This window comes from Mesoplodon mirus (genome assembly GCF_964341445.2).
Source record: "Mesoplodon mirus genome assembly, chromosome: 6".
Classification (NCBI taxonomy): Eukaryota; Metazoa; Chordata; class Mammalia; order Artiodactyla; family Ziphiidae; genus Mesoplodon; species Mesoplodon mirus.
Genome location: NC_138982.1, coordinates 105,385,287 through 105,411,415, shown reverse-complemented (window position 1 = coordinate 105,411,415; position 26,129 = coordinate 105,385,287). Strand labels below are relative to the sequence as shown.

General features: G+C 32.5%; 1 protein-coding gene across 2 annotated transcripts in view; it reads left to right on the top strand.

Annotated features, from left to right (window-relative positions):
• EPHA3 (EPH receptor A3) overlaps window positions 1–26,129 on the top strand; it is a gene marked incomplete at both ends in the record, with an annotated part of 362,616 nt that overhangs the window by 302,549 nt on the left and 33,938 nt on the right. For both annotated transcript variants that reach the window (XM_082625509.1, XM_082625508.1), the window contains 4 exons: window positions 3,076–3,201; window positions 9,185–9,370; window positions 17,012–17,073; window positions 18,759–18,968. In XM_082625509.1, coding sequence (XP_082481635.1) covers window positions 3,076–3,201; window positions 9,185–9,370; window positions 17,012–17,073; window positions 18,759–18,968 — 584 coding nt within the window. The remainder of the gene's footprint in view (window positions 1–3,075; window positions 3,202–9,184; window positions 9,371–17,011; window positions 17,074–18,758; window positions 18,969–26,129) is intronic.

Sequence of the window (26,129 nt, the reverse complement as noted above, 5' to 3'; positions counted from 1 at the left end):
AAGATAGCCCATGCTCATGGATCTAAAGAGTTAATATTGTCAAAATGGCCCCAGTACCTAAACCATGTATAGATCCAGTGCAATCTCTATCAAAATTCCAATGGCATTTTTCAGAGGAGTAGAAGGAGCTATCCCAAATTTCATAAGGAATTACAAAGACCTCAAATAGTCAAAGCAATCTTTGAAAGCTGGAGGCATCACACTTCCAGATTTCAAATTATATCACAAAGCTATAGTAATAAACACAGTATGGTACTGGCATAAAACAGACACATAGACCAATGGAGCAGGTTTGAGAGCCCAGAAATAAACTCATGCATATGGCCAACTAGGGAACCAAGAATACTCAATAAGGAAATGATAGTTTCTTCACTAAATGATGTTGGGAGAACTGGATATTCATTTGCAAAAGAATGAAACCACACCGTCATCTTACATCACTCACAAAATGTAACTCATTTTGTGAATTAAGGACTTCAACATAAGACCTGAACTTATAAAACTTTTAGAACGAAAATAGAGAAAAAGCTCATTGACATAGGTCTTAGCAATGATATTTTTGGATATGAACCCCAAAACACCAGCAACAAATGCAAAAATCAACAAGCATTACTACATTAAACTAAAAATCTTCTGCACAGCAGAAGAAACAATTAAGGAAAGAAAAAGGAATCTATAGAATGGTAAAAATATTTGCAAACCATATATCTGATAAGGGGTTAATACCCAAAATACATAAGGAACTCAACAGCAAAACCCCAAGCAATCCAATTAGAAAATGGGCAAAAGACATGAATAGACATTTTTTTCCAAAGAACACATGGAAATGGCTAACAAGTACATAAAAAGGAGCTCTATATCACTAACCATCAGGCATATGCAAATCAAAATCACAATGAGATACTGTCTCACATCTGTTAGCATGACTATTCTCAAAAAGACAAAAGATAACAAATGCTGACAAGGATGTGTAGAAAAGGAAATCTGGTGCACTGTTGGTGGGAATATAAATTGGTATCACCAATATTGGAAGAGTATAGAGGGTTCTCAAAAAATTAAAAATACAACTACAATATGATTCAGCAATCCTACTGATGGGTATATATTGAAAGGAAATTAAATCACTATCTCAAAGGTATATCTGCACCTCCATGTTTACTATAGCATTCTTCACAACAGTCAAGACATGGAAATAACCTAAGTGTCCACTGACAGATGAATGGATAAAGAAAATGAGGTATATTTATAGAATGGAATATTATTTATCCATATAAAAGAAGGAAATCCTACCATTTGTGACAACATGGATGGACCTTGAAGGCATTTGGCTAAATGAAATAAGACAGAGAGAGAAAGACAAATGCTTTATGAACTCACATGTGGAATCTAAAAATATCAAACTCATAGAAACAGAAATTAGTATGGTGGTTGCCAGGGGCTGAGGGATGGGGAGATGTTGGTCAAACAGTACAAGCTTTCAGTTAGAAGATGAACAAATTCTGGGGATCTAAGGTGCTGCATGGTGACTCTAGTTAACATTATTGTATTGTACACTAGGAAGTTGCTACGAGAGTAGAGTTTTAACATTCTCATGCTAACAACAACAACAACCAAGGTAACAATGTGAGATGAGGAATGTTTTAATATTATTGTGGTAAATATTTCACAATATATATGTGTATCAAACGATCACATTGTACACTTTAAACATACACAATGTTATGTCAATAATATTTCAATAAACTTGGGAAAAAGTGATTAAAAAAAAGAAAGAATCCATTTCCCTTGCTAAAATAATTTTACTAATATTATTCACCATTATGAAAATTAAAATCAAAATCAATATTATTAGTATATATACTGTGGCAGTTAAATTACGGTGTCCTTTAATGTTAGAGCATGTTTATATACTTTAATAGATTTTAGGTTTCCTTTTTAAAAATTTAGTTTTCTTTCAGAGAAAGTTAGTTTCTTGAACATTCCAAATTGTTTCAAATATGAATTATATTTCCAAATGATAGGAATTTTATTAATATTATATCAAATCCAAAATGATTCTCCTGTATCTTTTGTCTTTGCTATTTTAATTGCAGAACATCATGAAAATTTTTCACCTTCAGAAAAATTCAATAAATAAATATACTATGAAGAAAGTTTATATTTAATAAGCTATAAATATGATTTATGTTTGGAATTTAGCTCCTTACCACAATTATTAAACTTATAGAGAACACTTATATTGCTTTCAACCATGTTGAAAAGCTACATAATAAGATTTCAGTTAATTGAAACTATACTAGTATATACATATAATACCCATATTATGTATACGTAAACTCACAGCTTAACGTAAATCTATAAATGCAGTGGGGGATTTTGATTGTGACTGTTAATAAAAGCAGAATCGTGTCAGATGAAAGACATGCCGTTTTATATCCTCTAATTACATCAGCTATTCCACCTGATGAAAGTAAGTCACAAGCTTTCCTTTATTGTCACATGTGGCACTATAATAGATATTTGGTTACCGCACTGTTTACAGAGTCACAAATGTGTGATAGTGTGATGGCATTCACACACTGCTGCTACTGGTAGAAATTACTAGACCTACTCAATTCTGAACCATTTTTGTCTCCTCAAGAATCCCCTCCTTGAATGTCCATTTTCCTTCTAGTGTTTTTACAGAGAAAGTTCATTGTGGTACCTCTTTATGTTTCATTACAGTTTAATGTCATGGGGATTTTTTAAAAAACCAATAATGTTATCATAAATTCTCATGGGGCTTCCCTGGTGGCGCAGTGGTTGAGAGTCCGCCTGCCGATGCAGGGGACACGGGTTCGTGCCCCGGTCTCTGAGGATCCCACATGCCGCGGAGCGGCTGGGCCCGTGGGCCATGGCCGCTGAGCCTGCGCGTCTGGAGCCTGTGCTTCACAACGGGAGAGGCCACAACAGTGAGAGGCCCGCGTACCGCACAAAAAAATAAATAAAAATAAATAAATAAATAAATAAATTCGCATGGTAAAGGTTTTATAAATGCCTTTCTTTCTAAATGCCTTTCTTCCTTTCCTTAAACAGTAAAACTTCCAGGTCTCAGGACTTACGTTGACCCGCACACTTACGAAGACCCTACCCAAGCAGTTCATGAGTTTGCTAAGGAATTGGATGCCACCAACATATCCATTGACAAAGTTGTTGGAGCAGGTAACCACCACAGTAATCCCACTGTCAACCTAAGTATGTTAATTACAAGTCTACAGCTATGCATAAGAATGCTGCCTGAGATTGACTGCTCAGGTTCTCAGGCCAAAGTATATTGCTATGAAAAGGGACATTTTCTGACTTCATGATGAAAGGCAGGCAGTAAATAAATGAAGGAGTATTTAATGGAATGTAATGATTTCAAAGGTGCCAGACCTACAGACTCAGAGACCACGGCCAGCTTTCTATTTATTGAATTTCAGAGCGGGCAGCCGCCGCAGCTCAATCTCTCCATGGCTATGCTGATCATGTGTCACAAAGTCTATCTGGCTAAATGGGGATAACAGGATAAAAGTGTGTCTTACTTTAAATGAGCCCACTAAGTGAAAATTTTGATTTGTGGAGAAAAAGTAATTCTAGAATCTTCTTTGGAATTAAAAAACAAAGACAACACAAAATAAAATTAAAAATGACATATTTTATTCAAATTCTATCACAACTATATTGAGAGGATTGTTTAAATAATGTGAAGTGCTCCATTTTAATACTTGCTTGTAATGGTATATAGTTTTAAAGTATTTGTGTTGAAGCTTGTTTTCATATAGACATACTTTTGTTCTAATTATTAATTTGCTCAATCACAAATTCATTAAAAACACCTATGGAGTGTTAATAGGTGTCACAGTTGCATATTTCCAAAAAATTATAGATATTATTAACAGCAGTTGAGTATTTCCAAAAAAATATATTTATAAAATAACAGTATTTTATAAAATTACACATAAACATATGGCATCCACAGAATATGCAGTGTGCATTTGAATAAAACTACTACTCAAAAGTAAAAATAATGTACAATAATTGTACACAGTCATCTCATTCTTCAATATTGTTCTAAAAACAAACACAAACTAGTTATGTCTATGTGGGAAATAGAGTGAAAGAATGAAAAATGAACTTTTTGAATTAGGCATACCATATCAGATCACATTTTCTGCAAGTACTCTATATATGACTGATGCTTTTTTACACAAATGTGCATATAATTTTCTGTTTCTTTTTCTATGTACTAAAGAATTATTTATAAATCAAGTAGTATTTACTATTCAAGCAGGGTAATCTGAGTAATTCATATATTATCTAAATAAAATGATAGTTTCATAAATCTTCTCTTCTAATTTTCTTAATGTTATAGCCTCCTAAAATTCACATGTGCAGGTAATATGAAAATATGAAACTAGCAATTCATAAAAGGAAACTAGAATAAGTACTTCTTTTTTCACAATCTAAGACTTAAGAATACACACATTCACTGTACATCTATGTTAATTTAGCCTAAATTAATCCAGATATATATTGATTACTCTTTCATTTGTATAGTTCTGCTTTGTCAACTGCTCCATGGTGCAGAGGGGTTTTGTCATGCAGGTTTTAATGCTGCCCCACAAGAGTGCACTGTTCTCCAGCATGGAAGCTGTCATAGCATATGCAGCAAAAGACTTTGCACACTCAACTGGAGAATGTGATGAGAGAAGGTCAGCCAATGTCCAGAAGGTCAGACATATTGTGACCTTGAAATATGGGGCCTTCTGCATTAATAAAAGCTTATACATACAGATGTTATTGACAAAGCCAGGTATCTAGAACATAGTAGTGTGAGACAAAGCATACTCATTAAAAATGGTATCTGATCAATGAGATAAAGGGAAAGGCTATTTGTACTGAATCACTTAATAATCCTTGATGCTCATTAAAGATTAAAACAGATGCTCTTTTTCCTTTCTTTCTTCAAACATATTTGTAAAAAATTAGACATTGCTACATTTTCAGAGTTTTGCAGCCGATAGTCTCATTTGCCACATTAAGGGCTATAAAACTGTGCCTATTTTGTCTCCAAATATATATATCTTCAAGGTTGGTTATGCTTCACCTGGAAGATTTCTTTATAAAATGCACTCCCAATTCTAGTCTGTCTTGATTAGCCTTTAAATGATTTGTCATTACCAAGATAGAATATGAAATCAAGATTTTGAAGGCTATCATTTATTAACATTTTGTTTTGTAAAATTTTAAATGTCTACAAAAATAGATGAAATTGTAAAATAGTATAATGAACCTGCATGTAACCATTTCTACAGCAACTTCAATCACAGTCCACTCATGACCAGCCTTCTTTCATTTATACTCTTACCCACTTCCTATACCTTTTAAAATTAAAAAAAAATAATGTTGTCCACAAAAAAATTAGTAATCATGCTAAATTGATTAGCACCTATCTTCTATTGTTAAAAGGCTGAATCTTTTATTCAATGACAGAACTTTCACAGTCAATTAAATATACAGGAAGACTATATTCTTTAGACTAGACTAACTCTTTAGTTTTCTGTCAAAAATTTTATTCAAAGAAATAGATATAACAGAAACTCTCATTTATACATTGAATAACCAGAAGAATTATACCCATATTGCAAATTACAAAATTAAAATTGAGGCATGACTTAACTTTCTCAAGGTAGTATAATTTCTCAAGGTAGTATAATTTTGTTAGTGAGGAATTCATAATGACCAAAATTCCTAATTTTACTCCTCAATCCAACCATTATTTCAAGGTTTCCTGAAGGTAGAAAATATTTAATTCCTATTCTGTGCTAGACATTCACATGATTTTAATTTTATTAGACCTTTAAATAGGTATTATTATCTCCATTTCACCAGATGAGGAAACAAAAGCTGAAAATATGAATGGCCCATGGTCACATAGATATTAATTAGGAAGCCAAAATCTGAAGCTTGTACTTTTCAACTTCAAAGTTTATGTTAGACACTAATGATCACAATAGTGCCTTCTAAGATTTTTTTGAAGATTAATCGAGATAATTCATGTATAGTGCTTAGCTGACACAACAGCATTGTTCAGTGTGTCTTTTTATTAGTCTTCTCTTATTAAAACAGTAGAAGGAGAATGGGCTTTGACTAGTGCATAGGGTCATTCCACTTAAACACAAGTGCATTATTTCCTGTTTTAAATGAAATTAGCATAAGAAATTTTATTTTGAGCAATTGTGCATTGTGTACCTTAAATCAAAATACAGTGTACCCATTCTCATAAAGCATATTTTATTTCAAAGGGCAAATAAACACTGATGCACTTAATTATTTAAAAAATCAAGTAGTATCTTCTCAAATGAACTTCTTGTAGCTCTGCTTTTATTTATAAATGACAGGATCTAAATTTTGTTTCTTACAGGTGCAAAGTTAATTGAACCATGTAAAATTGGCTAGATGGAAAAATCAGGCATTGTGTTTGTCCAGTCTTTGTTATTTTTCCAACACTGTTCTTTTAAGAACAGTTATTATAAAGAGAATTGAATTAATATGTAACATTTCTATGTCTAGTATAATATATTTGTGACAATTTCTAGTATTTATCAGATAAAATAATCACATTTCTAAACTTTATGACTTTTTTAAATACTAGCATTACTGAAGCACCATTTTCTGAATTTTGAAGGTAGATAACATGTCCATATATCCAGCTCTCCCACTGAGAACAAAGGAAGAAACACTAATTGGGCCACTTGAAATTCAAACTCTTCCCCTTGATCTCCCTAGTGAGGTACTTGCACAACATTCTTTCCTTTACAAATACTTGTCCAATATGACATTAAGCTTGTTATCACCGTGATCATCACAGCCATCTCTTTTTACATTAATACAGAATTTGACATTTTAAAAAGAACATTAGTATTTATTCTTCACCTTGATCTAACTCTTAAGAAGTAGACAGATATTTATCCTTCTTAAAGTAGGTTTGAACTCAGAGAAGAAAGAACGACTAACACTTAGATGACACTTACTATGTGTCTGGCTCTCTTCTAAGTGCATTCTAAGTGCATTCTATGTACATTAATTCCTTTAACTGCACAAAAATTTTATGAAGTAGACAAAATTGGTGTCCCTATGTTATAGATAAAGAGACAAAAGCACAGAGAGGTTAAGACAGTCACTCAAAATCACACAGGTAATAAGTGACAGAGGCTGAATTAGACCCTAGACAATCCGACTCCAGAATCCATGCTCTATCTCACAGTTCTGTACTGTCTGTCCTGTAAGCTAACAATTGACTTGTCAGTTAGAATAAATGGTCATGACTTCCAAATTTAAAACACAATCCATTACACCCTATTGATCCATGATAATGGCAGAACTTTTTTTCAGAATATGAAAATTCATGATGGGTGCCTCCTTATGGTTTGCCCAAACTTAATGTTTACACAAAGTGAACTGGGGTTTTGGGCAATGTTCTGATAGCCCTGCATAAAGAAAGAAACTCTTAGTCTTGTTTACAAATTTTAACAATGATTTACTTTGCATCATAACTTCTCCTAATGCTCACACATCTATAATGGCATATTCTTCCTTTGATTTAAAAAAAGATCATTGAGTGTTCTCAAGTTCTGCCCCTAATTCTCCCCATAATCCTAAAAAACACTCTAGCTGCAGATATTACTATCATCTCTGTACTTCCTTGAGGGGAAGAAATTAGATCTGCCTTTATTATCATTATATCTCCGTGTTTTTCATAGTATCTGTAATACAGTTGCCAATTGATGAATATTTATTAAATAAATGTATGAATACCTGCTTTTGGACATTAAGTGACTTTGACAAGTCATAGTACAAGTCATTGTTTTGAAAACAGTGGCAAGACTGGATTCCTGAACAAGGGAGGGTCAAGTCTAAGGGAGTTTAGAACCTCCTGGAGAGAAGCAAGTCATTTGTAGGGATGCAGTTGATAAATCATTAGGACAACCTGCTGCTTTTGTGGGTTGAAGGACTTACTTGGATGAAAAATAGAGAAGTATCTCACTACTTGACACCTTCTTTCTGGCGGACTCATGGGGCCTGGGCCCTGTACAAAAACTCACTGTGAAAAGGTTGGACCAAAAATCTTTTTCCATTCCATAGAGAGCCTAAAAATTGATCATGTAATTTTTCTTTTCAGAAAAACCTTTCATTTGCTGTTAAAAACTATTTTTTAAATGTTGTACAAAACCCGTCTAATAATCCGGACAATATTAAGATTTCTTCCTTGAATGAGGAACAATCAATACGTGGCACTACTTTATGGCAATCACTGTGGCAGCAGTGGAGACAGAGAAATGAATGTAAAGGGTCTCTGCTCTCAAGGAGCTCAAAATCAAATGAAATCATTATGGGTGAATCTTCTCAATAACAATGTATGTGAAGATAGTGACCAAACTAGTTCTAGGCAATTTTATATCAATTAAATTAGACTACGTAAAAGTCAGCAACACTCCATATTCAACAAATTCTGATTGTGCATTTAAGACAACTTTTTTATTGAAGACACTGGATCTAAGAAAATATTTCTACAATAATTCTTTAGATACGATTCAATACTGTTAGATTATTTTTCTCTTTCCAGAGCCCCAGAGAACTTTACAACTAGTATGTGAATAATACAACACACCCTACTCCATAAAATGACTTGATAGCTTATTTTTTTTATTCCCATTTTCAGAGAGCTGGAATTTATAGCTAAATTGGCCCTGGTAAAAACAGAATACTGATAAACGTCTGAAATTTAATCCAGTGTTTAACCCATTATATTGGTGCTGGTGCTGGTTGATTATCCTGAGGAAAAGGTAGCTATGAGAACAAGGAATGAAAACATCTAATAAATATAACTTTTGACTTCCCTCTTATTCTTTCATATGTCATTATTCATAGTGTAGTACTTCAAAATACATGAGACATCACAAGGTCCATTTTCCACCAGGGTGTGGATGTCCTGGGGTTTCTTATTACCAACTTCCAAAATAATTTGGAGGCCTACAAGTGTACATCTTGCAGGTCAATTATTGAATTGGAATTATTGAGAGGAAACAGTTGCTCCCTGCTGATGATTTTTTATAATATAATTTCTTGCCTTTTCTTGTTTTGTTCTTCTGCGTTCTAACAGGTGAATTTGGAGAGGTGTGCAGTGGTCGCTTAAAACTTCCTTCAAAAAAAGAGATTTCAGTGGCCATCAAGACCCTGAAAGTGGGCTACACAGAAAAGCAGAGGAGAGACTTCTTAGGAGAAGCAAGCATTATGGGACAGTTTGACCATCCCAATATCATTCGACTGGAGGGTGTTGTTACTAAAAGTAAGTGAAGTCATAAGACCAATTTTGTGTATGTTGAGCAGAGGTTGTTCAAACCCAAAGTCAATAATTTAAGAATTTTGGTCTTTTTTCATGAGTACCTATTAGTCCTAACCAAAAACAAAGCAAAACAAAATGAAACAAAAAAAATCAAAAAACAAAAACAAAACCTCAGTGTATTAATATTAACATGTATTTCTTTGACAAGAGACCAAAGACATTTAACTAGTATTATTTTGACAGTGCTATTCTAGATCTTAAAAAGCTTTAAAATTTAAGATCTAAATGTTGGACTATAGTAATACATGCTGATTAAACTACAGTTAAGTGAATTGTATAGAACTTTCTGTTATGTAGAGTAGCAAGGAAAAAACAATGACTCAATTTTGACAGAAATTGCTGAGAACTCCTGGCTAGCTGCCTTTTCTTTTATTGTTCACTAGTTTCATTTAAGCTTCCAAATATTTACCCCCCTGGCTTTAGGGAAATTATGAGAGTTTTGGGAATGCTTCTGAGCTGTAAAGATTGGAATCACATTAGACCCAAACCCTTTTCCCCATTCTCTGTGGATTTCAAATTCTCATCTAGAGTCCCAGATGGATTCTTGACTACTCTGGGGAAGCTCTGGCTTACAGCCTGCGACAGAGATATGAACTTATTTCCATGATGATTTCTCCATCCAGGCTCAAAAGTGATTCCATGAGACAGATATGTGATTTTTGGCTCCAGTCCCAATGAAAACCTCTTGAGAATGCTCTGGGATGTTGTTTTTCTCAAGATTTGGGGGCACAAGATGAAGAATAAGCTAAATTCGCAGTAGCAGACTTCTTAGAGTGAAAGACAGCATATGGCAGGGAATTTGGCATCCTTTAGGGGATAATTTATATATTCTGTGGTTACCAACATACATTGCACATTATATTTTTCACAATGATATTTTTCTTTAACATTACGTGGAGCACTTTCCAAATGGCACTAATACCTATTATCACTTTTGTATGAGTAAAAAGGCAATTCCTTACTCACAAGAGCATGGTATAATTGAAATATACCTTGATTTCCTATAGAGTTTTTTAATATAATAAGTGTGGTTAAGAATTTAACAATGTAGGAGAACTTAACCATAAACTATAAGCCCATATTAAGTCTTGTTAGAAGCATATTTTTCCCTCTGTACTCTTAAAAATGAGGCTACATTAGTTGTAACACTAAAATAATTTCTGATGAAAAATGTCTTTTTAATTTTTAAAAATGAATAATAAAAACACTATTAATATTTAATAATAAAAATACTAAGGATTGGGAAAAACTATGAAATATTTGTTCCTTCAGGGCAAGACCATATCTATAGAGTATCCTACTTAATATCCTTAGAATTATAGAATCATGTCTCACTGGGTTTTTAATAGTCATTTAACCTTTTATTTTCCTCCATATCATTCTCACCAAGTGGTTGTCCTTCAGATCTTGAGCCCATTGGGAGAGGAAACTCACTTGTACTTATGTATCCATTCTTCTTTTAACTCTCAATTTTCAAAATTCTTAATTTTTTTTGTTCCCAGTGTTATGAGTTATTATTATCCTATTTGGTTTTGCTAGCTGTTTCCTATAAGTTCATTTACTGAATGATAAGCAAAATTAAACCATAATTATTGTAGAAGATCTTCTTTAGATATAAAGATATATATATATATACATATATATATATATATATATATATATATATATATATATATATATAAAGAAGATCTTCTTTAGATATAAATGGAATAATCAAATATGAATTATGGTCACCTGGCAAAGAAATCCATAAAACAACCCCTGAGATCAAAATGCAGGAAAAAATGCATTAAGAAAAAAAAGGACCTTTAAAAATCGCAGATATTATACATTAAATGTCTTATTCAAGTAGGAGTCTGTAACATTCTAATATGAATTACAGCTGCCTTATTCTTAGAGTGAAAGTTCTAAATTTCATATATCTCCTTGGTCAAATAAGCATGTAAGAGACTGCCAAATCTGACTATATAAATCCCAGTCATCTCATATAGTGCAAGCATAATAGAGTAGCAGACCTAGAATTAGATTTTGAACTCTTTTAGTGGCATATTTAAAAGCTCTAAGTCTGGCATCCTGTTACAACTGAGAGGAAATAGAAATGCCTTAGAATAAAGTTAATAAGTTGTATTTAATATGTAAACAAGGCAATTTTGTCACCAAATAAATTATTTAATACACTCCTATCATTTTCTTTGTTTCCTGAGAGTATATGACTGCTAAAACAATCTACCTGAAAAGTTCAGAAACACACACATGCACACCTAGATATACAGAGCTTATAATTTAATGAACAAATTGTATTTAAAGAAGAAGAGAAAGCATATTGGTATCTGGATTAAGAATCAGACGGTCAGAGTTCAAATTCTGATTCAGCTCTACTGGTTTGTGAGACATCTGATAAATCAAACCACTCCCAGATACTCACTCTCTTCACTTGTAACATGGAATTAGCAGTTCTACTTTACTACTTCCAGGTCCTTGTAAGATCAAATAAGATTCCATAAGAATATGTTCTTAGGTGGAATAGAACTATGCAATCTAAATTACCACTTCTGGTTGAGTTTGAGATTTTACCAGTTAATCTGGGAGTGTAGAAGAAAATTCTTGAAAACAATTCCTTTTCGGCTCAAAGATAATTTTTTATTATTGCTATTAATTATGTGCTTTGAAACACTAAGTCTATTATAATGTATCATTTTCAAGTTAGAGAAAGTCCTTTATTCAATAATTATATTATCATTTATTTGAATTAAGCCATAAACAATTTTAATGGCGTGGTTTTGAGCTTGATGGTCTTAAACAAGAGAAGGTGAGAGAGTCTCTGATCTTCAAAGTAGCAGAAAGCTGGGGGCACAGTCCTGCTCAGAACTTGGTACTAACATGTGTTATCAATTTTAGTTGAAGTTCAAAAAGATGGAACTTGTTTTTAGCAAATGTTTGATATTTCTGCCATCACACCATTAGTCAAAAGATGTTCAGACTCCATCCAAGAAGACTTTCCATTGGTCACTTTTCACCTAATGTAAAAGAAGGAATTATATAGGATGAGACTGATGTGCTTTTTGTTGTTATTTAGGGATGGATCATTTTCTACAAATTAAAAAATAATAATAATGCAACTTAACTGTAGCCTTGTACTGTTGAGGAAAGGCATGGGCAGACCATTAAGAGGATTTCTAACACTGAAAACACTTCTGTATTGGTGTGAGTGTCCACTGCATACCAAAAGCTTAATCATTTGTTTGCATTGTCAGCACATATGATAAGGAAATATTACTGGAATAAGTTGTCATTCTTTAGTGACAATGCCAAATTATTTCTATTTCTTGTTTGCCTCTCTCTAAAGCTTTTCTTCAACACTTGTCTCAAGTCCATGTCATATTTCTTAATAGACAATACAAGGGAGAGTAGAAATATTGTTCCTGTCCTTTCCTTAAAAGTATTTTCATTTCAAATTAAGTATAAATACATTTTAAAATTTTAAAGTCAGCTTAATGTAAAATTTTCAATGTGTTAAGATTAATAGAGTATGGCTGGTTAAGGAAGAGTTGGAGAAAGTACTTCTTAGCCTGATTTTGAAGAGAGAGACTATCCTTAGCTAGCCTGAAATAATAGACATGGTATGATCTATTCTAACTGGCACTGTGTTAGGAGCTGGATTTAGAACTACAGACAAACTAGAGTTGGTCCCTGCCCTGGTTAACTCATAGACCAGTGGATATAATAGGGATAATTCTTAACATGAATTGTGTCCTGATTAAAATGGAATTTGGAAAAGATTGTCCTGTATGTTTATATGATTTAATGTGAAACCTAATTCAGTTCATTACAGTATTTCTATCAGGCAGTTAGTTACAGTACATGGAAATCTATAACCAAAACATTTTCTAGTTTCTAATCAAAAGTGATTCAAATCTTCTTTCCTGAGAATAGTAAGGCATATTTTGTCTATTTTCTTCAATTTTCCTTCTCCTGTTTATACTTTTTTGCTTTCACCCTGATTTGATTACATGATACTAATAATGAGTACTGGCTGCTAAGGTCAAAGACTTTGATTTTATAAATCCCACTCGTGTTGGAGTGTGTAGAAGTCTTAAAAACAGACGGACTTACTATGTAAGACACAATTACTGTTAGTAGGAATTAATAGCATTTCCTTTGGAAATGAATTACATTTCAATAGTTTATAACATTTAAATCATTGATACATACATTTTATGTTTGAATGAAACTATTTTAATCTAAGACCAACATTTATTTGATAATTGCAATAAAAATTTCTATATATAGCTATATATTTATCACATTATCCTGCTGTTTTTTTAAATAGAATATGTGATTAAGAAGGCGGTGAAATAGATAGTGCTGAACTTGGAATTCTTAGACATTTTGAATCACATTTTTCTGTCAGCAAACAAAATGATTAGCAAATGTCTCTGAGCCATTGGGGAAATGAACTTATTGTAAGAGACTGATGTGCTTCCTTTAACCCTTTAATTATGAAAGATCATGATTTTATCTATACTCATAAATCAATTTAAGAACAAAAGCAAAATTCCACTGCACATTTTGTTATGCTGATTTTTGGTGGAGTTTCATTTCAGCCAAACAACAAAAATTTCATTGATTTTAATATATATACTCAGATGTATTTAAGGATCTCTGAGGGCAGTGAATGATATAGGTTCTTGAAGAAGCTGATAATGTCATTTCTAAATCAAAATACACATGAAAGAATGTGCAAACTTTGATAGAAATACATTGCATCATGTGCAGATGATCTGGTATTTTATAAATAATTACCAACTACATTTAATACATATTAGAACTAGTTCTCACCACTATTGCACTTTTCCTTTAACTCTGTTTATCATAATCAAAATCACAAGGAAAAATAAGTGAAGATCCTGCTTTCCAAGGTAGAATATTTGATTCTGTTTACTTTTGTCTGTACATTTGGGTTTGCTGAATCTTTGAACTTAATACAAAGCACATTTTCAGACTTGCCCATCTTAACTGATGTGTTTACAAATACCTAAATTATAGAGCTAAATGCAGCCTGGTCTGATTTCTGAATGGTCATGAAGCTTTGGCTTAATTGACTGGTTTGATTTTTCAGCTACTTTTATTTCCCTTGCCAAACATTTTACCAGACATGCTAACAAGAAATGAAATGGTCATAAGGCTGAGAGCCAGAAGGAAAAGAGTGATAAACAAAGGTCTGGGCAGTATGCAAACACGGTAATTGGCCACTGTAATTGAGAGTTGACTGTGGGAAGCAATATATCTGTAACTACATTCAAGGGCTGTGTTGAGTTTTGCAAGCATGTTATTCTTCCAAGAATTATATTAAGGAAGAAACATAGACACTTATAGAGATGTATGGAAAACATGCATGTGAAGGATTTCATTCCTTTGATTATTCATTCATTTCATTTCAGATTAGTTCTCTGGGATCGGTTCTTAGGTATTTGATTTACCAGTTCAGGAGAAATAGAAGTTTCCAAGGAAATGTTGAATTTTCTCTTTTTTCCTGAATATTGTTATATCAAAGCTTAATTAAAATTTTGATAAAGCAAGTCTGGAGGCTCAAGGTTTTGACTAAAATGACTTTTCAGACATTATCAGATTATTTTTTGAACGTGTGGAAAATTTTATTAACATTAAGTTTAAAAAGCTTTACACCAGTATTACACCAAGGCATGTATAATGTTTGATATATTACCCAAAATATATAACTAAATCAGTGTCTCAGTTGACAATAAATTGCTGTGTCAATTTATTTTTACATATATGAAAATCTAAGAAATTTTACAGAATTTAAATAATTTCCTCACCTCTAAATAAATAAGACATACAGCTTAGTATATATTCACATACTAAGCATAGTAAACATCAATATAATGTTCACAGTACTAAGCCATAATTCACAACCAGTATGAATTAAGGAAAGGAAAGGAAAAACAAGGATGAAAGGAAAAACAAGGAAAGAAAGCTATTTTCTGGCATCAGAATAGCACACAAACCATGATGTAGAAGGTACACATGAAAAAAATCATGTTTGTTCTACAGTTAGATGTACATGGATGTTTGTTTAAAATCTATTATGTGAGGGCTTCCCTGGTGGCGCAGTGGTTGAGAGTCCGCCTGCCGATGCAGGGGACACGGGTTCATGCCCCGGTCCGGGAAGATCCCACATGCCACGGAGTGGCTGGGCCCGTGAGCCATGGCCGCTGAGCCTGCACGTCCGGAGCCTGTGCTCCACAACGGGAGAGGCCACAACAGTGAGAAGCCCGCGTACCGCAAAAAAAAAAAAAAAAAAAAAAAAAATCTATTATGTGCTCAAGGTTTTTCATGCTTAGTCAAGACTTAATGCAGGTCTTCTAGACTTGGAAGAGAAGGGAGTTTTTTTTTCTTTTTGTAAAATGATAGATTTATAGTTAAAACAATATCATAACAACAATAAGGGAAGTGAATTATGCTGTGGTAATATGTGTAGGCTTTGAAATTGGAGTTACATTTTACTGTAATAATTTCTGAACGTGTTATAGTCTTCAGAGTCATTCTTTCAATTTGGAATGATGCGTAGAATTGACACCCAACAATTGCCTCAGTTATTACCCATAGTTGAAGATTTATTCTATTTGTAGATCTATGTATCTGTATACTTAGCACCTTTGTGTCTTTGTGTCTAATGCTTTTTCCTATTTAAAATGTTTCCCTCAGTGTACATTTCTAAAAGTAACAGCATAATATATTCGGGTTGCAATTTCTGGCTTTATACTTATTAGCTGTGTGATGTTAATTACCCTCTATATGTTTCAGTTTTTTTCATGTAAAAAGTGGAAATGATGATAATTAATGTTAGTATATGTAAAATAATTAAACCAGCACCTTGCACACACTAAGTACTGTACAAATACATTTAAATGCTTGTTAAAATGTTTAATGATGTTTAAAGCCCATATTTCAAGTTATTACAAGTTACTACCAAGAGCAATTTTAATTTTCTTTTAAGCATAGCATGGATTTTATAATTTTAATGTGTTAATTGAATACAGATTATAATTATTAGTCTTAATTGTTTTGTCCAATTCACATATAGGATCCATGAAGGTAGGGACTTTGATTTACTTGCTTCTGACTAACCAGCACAAGAGAAAACATCTAGCATATAGCTCTGCATATATCTGTAGAGAGTGTAAATGATTGTGGAATTCATGACTCTATCTTGGGCTTGAAGACAGAAATATCTGATTTGGTAGTTCAGCTAAAATGCAATTAGAGTGAAGAAAAAAGCATATTTTTTGTTTAAGGAAAACCATACCAAAACGCCAGTTTAGATATCATATAGGTTATAGGCCCTTTTCTGAAAACCAATCTTTCTCGATTTTATTTTTTTAGTTTTATTTTCTATTGAAAGCTAGTTTTCTTTTTAATTGTAATTTGGCAAAATTTGGAGGACAGAGAAAAATTCATATTTTTTAATGCATTAGGTGTATCAAAATGTATTATATATGTTCATTGCATGATATTTGTTGAACTCTACTGATGATTATACATTTATTATTTACCTATACCTAGGTAAACCAGTTATGATAGTCACAGAATACATGGAGAATGGTTCCTTGGACAGTTTCTTACGTGTAAGTAGAAGATTTTATACACTTTCACATATCTCCACCTTATCTTTATCTATCTGCACACATATATAAATGTGGAATAAATTGCTGAAAATGATAGAGACAACCTCTAATATTATGCTAAACAATTAGATAATCAAAGTTTTAAGAAAACTGAATTTTTTGGGACTAAATAGTAAAAGGAAGGCTGTAAAATTACATTTTTATCTTGTAACATCCAAATGTCAATGGTTTATATTTTTAAAACAAATTTGTGCAATTTTCTTCAGCCTTTTTATTCAGACAAAATTCACATTGGTTAAAACAAAAATTTAAAGATTCTAAAGTAAGACATAAATAACATTGATATAAGACAGAAATATTCATTTCTTTATTTAAAGCAACCTCCATCTACTGTAAGATAGAAGACCTTCTATCTCTCACATAGTACTGTCCACTCACAAACTAAGCATGTACTATAATGCCTAAGTATTCTCAATCCAGAGAAATCATTACTTATATATCATAATATATACATACATATATACACATATAACATATATTTACATATAAATTTCAGTTGTTTACATTTAGAAAATTTATGTTTTACTAATATCAACAAATGTTACATTCAAAGAAGTTCAGTAGATTTACAGAGTACAAGACACTGTCAGAAAAAAAAGACACTGTCAATCACCAGTCACTACAAACAAGGGATAAAAAAACAAACACAGACCCTATCCTCAAGGTGCTTTCAGCATTATATAGATAGGGATAGATAGATAGATAGATGATAGATAGATAGATAGATAGATAGATAAGATATATAGTATAATTCATAATCATGGAGGAAAATACTAATTTTTCTATGAATAAGAAATTATATTCTTTATTTGAATATTCATGAGCTGAATAAAAGTTTCAGTAACAATTATTTTCACAAACATATTTCAAAACTAAACATTTTGCAAGTCAGTTAATTCAAAATATTATAATATATATTCTTTTAAAATTGTAATAAATTTTCCTCTAAAATTATTTTTTGTTTAGATATTGCTAGACATTAAATTTTATTTTTTTATATAACTATGTATGTATGCATGCATCTATCATCTATCTGTCATATAAACTGTATATTTCTATTTTAATCTGAGTAGATTGGAAACTTTTCTAAATCCAGGACTATTTGAATTTATCTCCTCTTGCTTTCAGTTGTGTGACCTATAACTTAGGGTTGGGTAGAACAACAAATATTCAGTAAATATTTTTGACTAATTTTGAACTAATTATCTATTATGATAATTAAAGATTTAAAATCTACCATACCTGAAGCAATTAATAAAATATAGGAAAACAAGAAGAAAGAATAAGCATTCAATCAAACTGATAAATACAAACCTAAAATAGCCACAGGATCCATTTTATTTTTTTGTTCATGACCTTAAAGTTTCTGAAAAGGGGTTTGTCTCATCAAAAGACCAGCAAAGTTCTAGTTTTGAAACTGAAGTTAAAGAATATTAGACTACTTCTTGCTACAAAGTAATGTAGCTACTATACTATTTTGTTTTACTCTTGCATCTATTTAGTCCTGGCTGGTGTACTTAAAACTAGAATGTATATACTCTACAATTCAGTATGTGAAATTTTAATCAAGATATATCTTAGGAAATAGAAACACACCTTAACTGTACACTTGAAATACTTCTCAGAAACACGATGCCCAGTTTACGGTTATCCAGCTGGTAGGGATGCTTCGAGGGATAGCATCTGGCATGAAGTATCTCTCAGACATGGGCTACGTTCACCGAGACCTTGCTGCTCGGAACATCTTGATCAACAGTAATTTAGTGTGTAAGGTTTCTGATTTTGGACTTTCACGTGTTCTAGAAGATGACCCAGAAGCTGCTTACACAACAAGAGTAAGTAACTCATTTTTTTTCTTTTATCTTTGTTTAGCAACTTGTATTATGTTGACTGACAAATAAATAGAAATCACATCCCAAAATGCTTTGTCAATTATATCTTCCCCTGTATGAAACTTATCCTTTAAAAGTAAAATATTGTTACTTATTCTGGGAAAATAGATGGTCACTGTCCATAAGGTGAGTAATGATATTAATTCTGAAATTCCATACATTGGTTCAATGATTCTCCCAAAAAAGGCAGCAAGGTTCTAACATGTCTAAAGCCTTATTGACCTATATTTTTGTCATGGTTGAACCACTGTTAAGAAAAGATTGGATAAATTCTTAGTACCCCCATCCAACTATGTATAATCTTAAACCATTTTAAAATTAATGCTTACATGAGTAACACATGTTTATATTATAAAAATTTTAAAACAAAGCAATATAAAGGAGAAAAGTCATCCGTAATTATGCCACCCACAGAACATTTGTAATTTTGTGAGTCAGTCCTTCCAGATTTTTTTCTGCATACCTCTATATACAGACATATGCATGAATAAATAATTAAAATTAGATTTTTTTTTTTTTTTTTTTTTTTTTTGCAGTACGCGGGCCTCTCACTGTTGTGGCCTCTCCCGCTGCGGAGCACAGGCTCCAGACGCGCAGGCTCAGCAGCCATGGCTCACGGGCCCAGCCGCTCCACGGCATGTGGGATTCTCCCAGACCAGGGCACGAACCCGTGTCCCTTGCATGGGCAGGTGGACTCTCAACCACTGCGCCACCAGGGAAGCCCTAAAATTAGATTATTTTTAATGCAAATTGTATACTTCATTACTCTTCTTAGCAATATACCGCTTGAATATATTTCACTGTCAATAAATAATATTTGTTTTTACTTTTAGCTGTTTAATATATTCTATTTTCTAGTTGTATCATTTTTTAAACCAAATCCTAATTAGTGGGCAAATTATTATTATATCTATTTTTCAAGATATTTTACAAATGTGTATATGATACATCTGCATTCATAATTGTTTGAATCTGATGATTTCCCTATAATATATTCCTAAAAGTAGATTTTCTGTGTTAAAGAGTCTTTGCCTACTTTAAAAGCACATTTCAATACACTCTTAATAAAATTAGATATTATCATTATTTTTAATATTTACTTACTGTGAGGAATTTTATCTGTTAATTTGCATTCCTTTGATTCAAAATGCATTTGATTATTTCTTCTTATTTCTTTTGCAAATTTCTTGGACATATTATTATTTTAGAGAAATTTTTTTATGGAAGAAATTTTTAAAAATAAAAATATGGTAATCATGGCTAATGACACTACTCAAAAATAACCAGTTTTAACATTTTAATTTTATCTTTTCATAATATTTTTCTAAGCATTTTCATATAAAAAATATTTTCAATTCTGCATATAGTGACAAAAGGATCATAATATGTATACTGATATAAAAAATGATTTCCACTTAATAAATCCAGTATTTTCTTTATATATAAATTCAGTGTCATTTTGTAATCTGCCCTTTTTAACATGAAATATAAAATATAGAATTTTCTGGATGATGAAATATTCCTTTTACAGTATTATTAAATAATGTATAGTACTCCATTTTATTCATGTACATAATTTATTTAGCCAATGTACTATTAATTGGGTAGAATTCTAATGTTTTGCTATTATTAGCAATACTTTGATGTACATCTTGATATATAATTCATGCCTTTCTATCATTACCTCTTCAGGATTAATTTCTAGAAAATTGGTGAGTCACTGGTCAGAATGGCCATCATCAAAAAGTCTAGAAACAATAATTGCTGGAGAGGGTGTGGAGAAAAGGGAACACTCTTGCACTGCTGGTGGGAATGTGAATTGGTACAGCCACTATGAAGAAAAGTATGGAGGTTCCTTAAAAAACTACAAATAGACCTACCATATGACCCAGCAATTCCACTACTGGGCATATACCCTGAGAAAACCATAATTGAAAAACATTCATGTACCACAATGTTCACTGCAGCTCTATTTACAATAGCCAGGACATGGAAACAACCTAAGTGTCCATCATCGGATGAATGGATAAAGAAGATGTGGCACATATATACAATGGAATATTACTCAGCCATAAAAAGAAACGAAATTGAGTTATTTGTAGTGAGTGGATGGACCTAGAGTCTGTCATACAGAGTGAAGTAAGTCAGAAGGAGAAAGACAAATACCATATGCTAACACATATATATGGAATCTAAGAAAAAAAAATGTCATGAAGAACCTAGGGGCAAGACGGGAATAAAGACACAGACCTACTAGAGAATGAACTTGAGTATATGGGGATGGGGAAGGGTAAGCTGTGACAAAGTGAGAGAGTGGAATGGACATATATACACTACCAAATGTAAAATAGATAGCTACTGGGAAGCAGCCACATAGCACAGGGAGATCAGCTCGGTGTTTTGTGACCACCTAGAGGGGTGGGATAGGGAGGCTGGGAGGGAGGGCGATGCAAGAGGGAAGAGATATGGGAACACGTATATGTATAACTGATTCACTTTGTTATAAAGCAGAAACTAACACACCATTGTAAAGCAATTATACTCCAATAAAGATGTAAAAAAAAAAAAGAAAATTGGTGAGTCAAAATATGGACAAATATGTGAAGATTTTGGTACATGAATTGCTTAATTGTTTTACATATAGTTTGTTATCACTTTTCATTTTTAGTGGCAATATATAAATGAGGCCATTTCATTATACTCTCACTAGCCAAGAGAATGAGCAGTTTTTTAAAAAGACAGTCAGCTTCTGCTGCTTTCTTCTTGTTTAATTCTAAGAGTTTATTCCTGATTAAACAAACAAACAAAGAAGTGAACAAAAATTCTCATTCTTTTCAGAAGTCATCAACCTCAATAACTCTATTAACAGCCACTAAGATTGTCACATGGCAACTATATCTCACTCTGAGAAAGAGCTCAATATGCAAGACTGAGTTTCATCTACAAGTAAAGCCACAGTGATAGAAACACAGAAAGAAACTCTGTGTCTCAGATATATCCCTAGATGTGTTGATTTAGAAGTTGGAACTCTCCTAATGGCTTTTACCCTTGTGTGCATTTACCGTTTTCAGGTATACTCTATAGCAGATTACCTTTGTTCATGAATCTAAGTATTTTTAGAAACTGTGTTCTGCATAAAAATGTTGTTGTTCTTAAGAACACAGTTCATTAGATTAAGAGCAAGAGAACTTTAAGAAAATTGTATACCTTGCAGCTAGTTGAATTAAGTTTAGAACAGTGACTATTCCTACACAGCTCTGAAAACTTGATAAAATTACAAAACATGGGTATCTTGATAGTGCTTTTTAGTGCTCCTTCTCTGATCACCAGAAAAATTAGTCAGCCAACATTCTGCAGCCAAGCATTTTTATGACTAAATTATTACTCCAGGGGACAACATATGCAACAGATGATAATATATAATATTTGTTGTCTGGAAGAGAATGTTTTTTATTCTACTTAGTGCTACTCTGCATTCTAAAGATATTCTTCATAACCTTCTGCTAGTATTTGAGCTGTTAACACACTCCATGAAAATTATTCTTGCTAGCATTATCCCTGCTACAAAAGTCACCTTACTCAAGAAATATTTCCAGTTCTAATAGGAAGTATTTGGGGAAAAAGGCCTTTATTTGAGATATTCTATTTTTCGGTTATTCATTCAGGTTCTAATCTCTCTGTTCTTTAAATGATCGCAACCTTGTTCTCAATACCAGTCTTAATTTCTAGTGTTGGGGAGAAAGAATTTTCCTCTACCCTTCAAAGCTTCTTTTAGCTAGTCTAATAATCAAATCAACATGAGACATTAACAGGAGAAAAGCAAATTTAATTCGTATGCATGGAATCTCACATATATGAGAGGGTCAGAGACAGAAATGTAAAATGAGGTATATATGCCATCTTGAGTTAAGGAGTGGGAAAGAGGACCTGAGGCTTCAAAGGGGAGGAAAGTAATTCACAAGTTGATAAGAAGAGTAGATGTTGGGTAATTAGATGTTTGCCCTGCCATACAGATGGGCCACTCAGATGAAATTTATCTCTGGTAATCTCATTCTGGGAAAGGACCCTCCCTCGCCAATTTAAATTCTTCTAGGTAGTTAAGGGTGAGGCAGAATCTTCTCTTGAAGGAGCAGGGTCTTGATTGCCTTCGACTCAAAAAAATTCATATGCCACAGTGGCACATTTTGGGGAGGTTACTTATGAACTCTTGCACTAGGATACTCCAAGAAACAATTCCTCTTGGAGAAACTTGAAAGATTCATTCGAATCTACATCATCTGTTCTCTGGAGACTGTATACAGTTAACTTTCTGAGCTTCATTTATTCGGAGCTTCATTTATACTGATTGTTACTTTGTCAGGACCAAGGGGTCCACAAGATTATTTCAACCTTAGTAGAATGATGTTGATGTGTCAAAATTCCTCTTTAGCCTTTGTGAAATAAAAGTGCAATAGGATCTTTGCATTTATGCTTCATTCCCAGAAGATTCTTAAAAGCCACACTAACAAAACGGGCTCATTCACTACCAATAAATAGCTGAGTAGAGTTCTTCAGTGTTCATCCTTGTATTTTCTTGGAACTCCTCAAAATATCTGTGGGAATCCTGACTTCCTTCTGAGAAGCTGTAATTTGCATCTGCATTTCTAGAATAATTTAGACATCTTTGATTTAATTTCCCATAATAAGCCTTGTTTGGTACAATAATTTTATAATTTACCCTAAAATATGAGGTACGGTTATAAAGTAATAGGACTTCTATTTTGTTTTTTAAACAAAGACACTGAAACAATGAAATGAGTGTTGTCATACTAAGCTGTCTTTTTGGGAATGTGTACTTACTGCAGGAACACTGCTATTGTCCAAAATGTTTGGGGAATTCCTCTTTCAAAATTATCTTTAAAACTAGATTGTAAATGATACTATCACTCAAAATCGTTTAGGCATATAGTATTTTGGGAAGCAGACTTGACTAAGATAAAATCTGTGGTTTCAATAAGCTTATAGTTAATAAATAAGGAAAGTAGTACATTGTGGTAAAGTCTGGTTTTTTTTCTAACCAAAACCAGGATTATTCAGCTTAGACATCTGCCTTATTTATTTGAATTAGCATGCTATGATTATGGTTATTTCAGAAAAACAAGTTCACCATTTAAAATAGTGTGTCAAGGCGTCCTTTTTGGATAGACACATTCTTGCTAATCTGCTTTACCAGTCATGTTACTTTAATCACACTTAACACATTTCAGAAATTAGCATTCAGTGGCTCAATGCATTATACTTTTCCAATTGCTCCTCTGTAAGTTATTGCCTTTAGATAGAGGGTAATTGCATTAAGAAATCACGAGAGACATTTGATTCATGCCACTGAATGAATGTAGGGTGTCTGCTGTTCTCAGTTTTAAAACACCTCTGTGGTTGACAGGCAGGGTAGAAGAGTGAAATAGAAATTATATCCACTAATTCTGTATTTAGAGATTCTTAAACTGGAGGGGACATCTGAGGAGTTGAGAAAACCCTTAGCCTTACAACTTAAAACAATGTATCAGACATTTTCTCCTGCTGCTTTTGATACTGTCTTAAGTGTACTCGGAGTTTTCCTTCCTTATATCCTCAATAGTATGCCTGAAAGGAAAGAGTCAGCTGAGATAATAATATACACTTTTTTGTGTTTTCCATAAGAATATTGGGTAGGAAATTGGAATTTATTTTGAATACACACTTTTAGTTATTTCTCTTGATTTCTCACTACTGAGTTATACAGAAATTCCAAACACTGACACTTTTTATTATACAATATTATTATGCATCCTGTAACCTTTAGAAAATTCGACTGTACATTCATGAGATGATGAGAATGAGAAAGGTGTAAAATTTTAGTATTACTATGAAAATAGTTCAATCTTGCAGACCCCCTGAAATGCTCTTGAGGACACTAAGAAATACTTGGATAACACTTTGAGAACCAGTTATAGATACGTTATGAGGAAAATAACACCTTAAAAACTAAATAAATATTTGAGTAGTTATTAGATGATATAAAATCTGACTTATGATATAGTATTATGTGATATAAAATGTTTTGAAGAAAGGTCTTGAAAGCATACCTGCGGCTGCATACCTAAGGTTGCAAACCATCATAAAAGGCCCTGAATTTTACTTGGGACGGATATTACTGGAGCATTTAGCTCTGCAAATTTAAAACATCAGAGAATTTTTGTTGTTGAGAAAAACAAACAAAAAAATGGATTACCTCTTTTTAGTTATACATCATGTGAATTTCATAGTATAATTATGACATGTTTCCCATTATTTTGGACTGAACTACTGATTTGCTCTATTTTATAATATCAGAAGCATGGTATTATTAGTGAGAACTGTTTTCTACTGAATAATTTTTCAATCTTTTTCTTATGAAATTCCACTTTTAATAAGTTAACATTTTTATGTGTGTATGAATACATATATTATGTTTGTATGTTGAAATAGATGGAATCCAAAATTCCAAGATGATAGTGGTCAATTTGCTGTTTTGAACAGGATCAAGTTAAAGAAAATATAGACTTTTATCTAATTTATATGCTGTGTCATGTAAAGTCAATCCTGTTCTCAAGTCCCCAAATTCACTTTAGGGGTATAACTACCACATAAACTGATCTGGGAAATTTAAGAAAACCAAATGATGTGTTCTTGGTTACATTCTTCATTATTAGTATTTTTATTTCTGTTATGGAGATGCATACTGAGTAATTGCCAGGTGGATTTTTATATTGAATGAAAAAAGTTCTGTCTTGTGTCACATTGCCCTATGGCCAATTAACACCTATTTAATTTTTAGAAGATAAAACCAAATGAAAAGTTATTACAGGCATTATGTGTTAAGTAATAGGAAAAAGAAATCTTATTTTATATAATAACTTATTCTATTTTTTTTCTCTGTGAGTCTGCCAAGTTGATGCCATAAATATTCTACTACTGCTTTGTCTTGTCTAATTTCATTTGCAAGGCAAGAAAAAAAAGGGGGCTAAAGCAAGTGATTAAAAGCTAAGTGGCTGAATACTCTGGTTCAGGATAACTCCACTTGAAGAATATAAATGTTAGAAAACA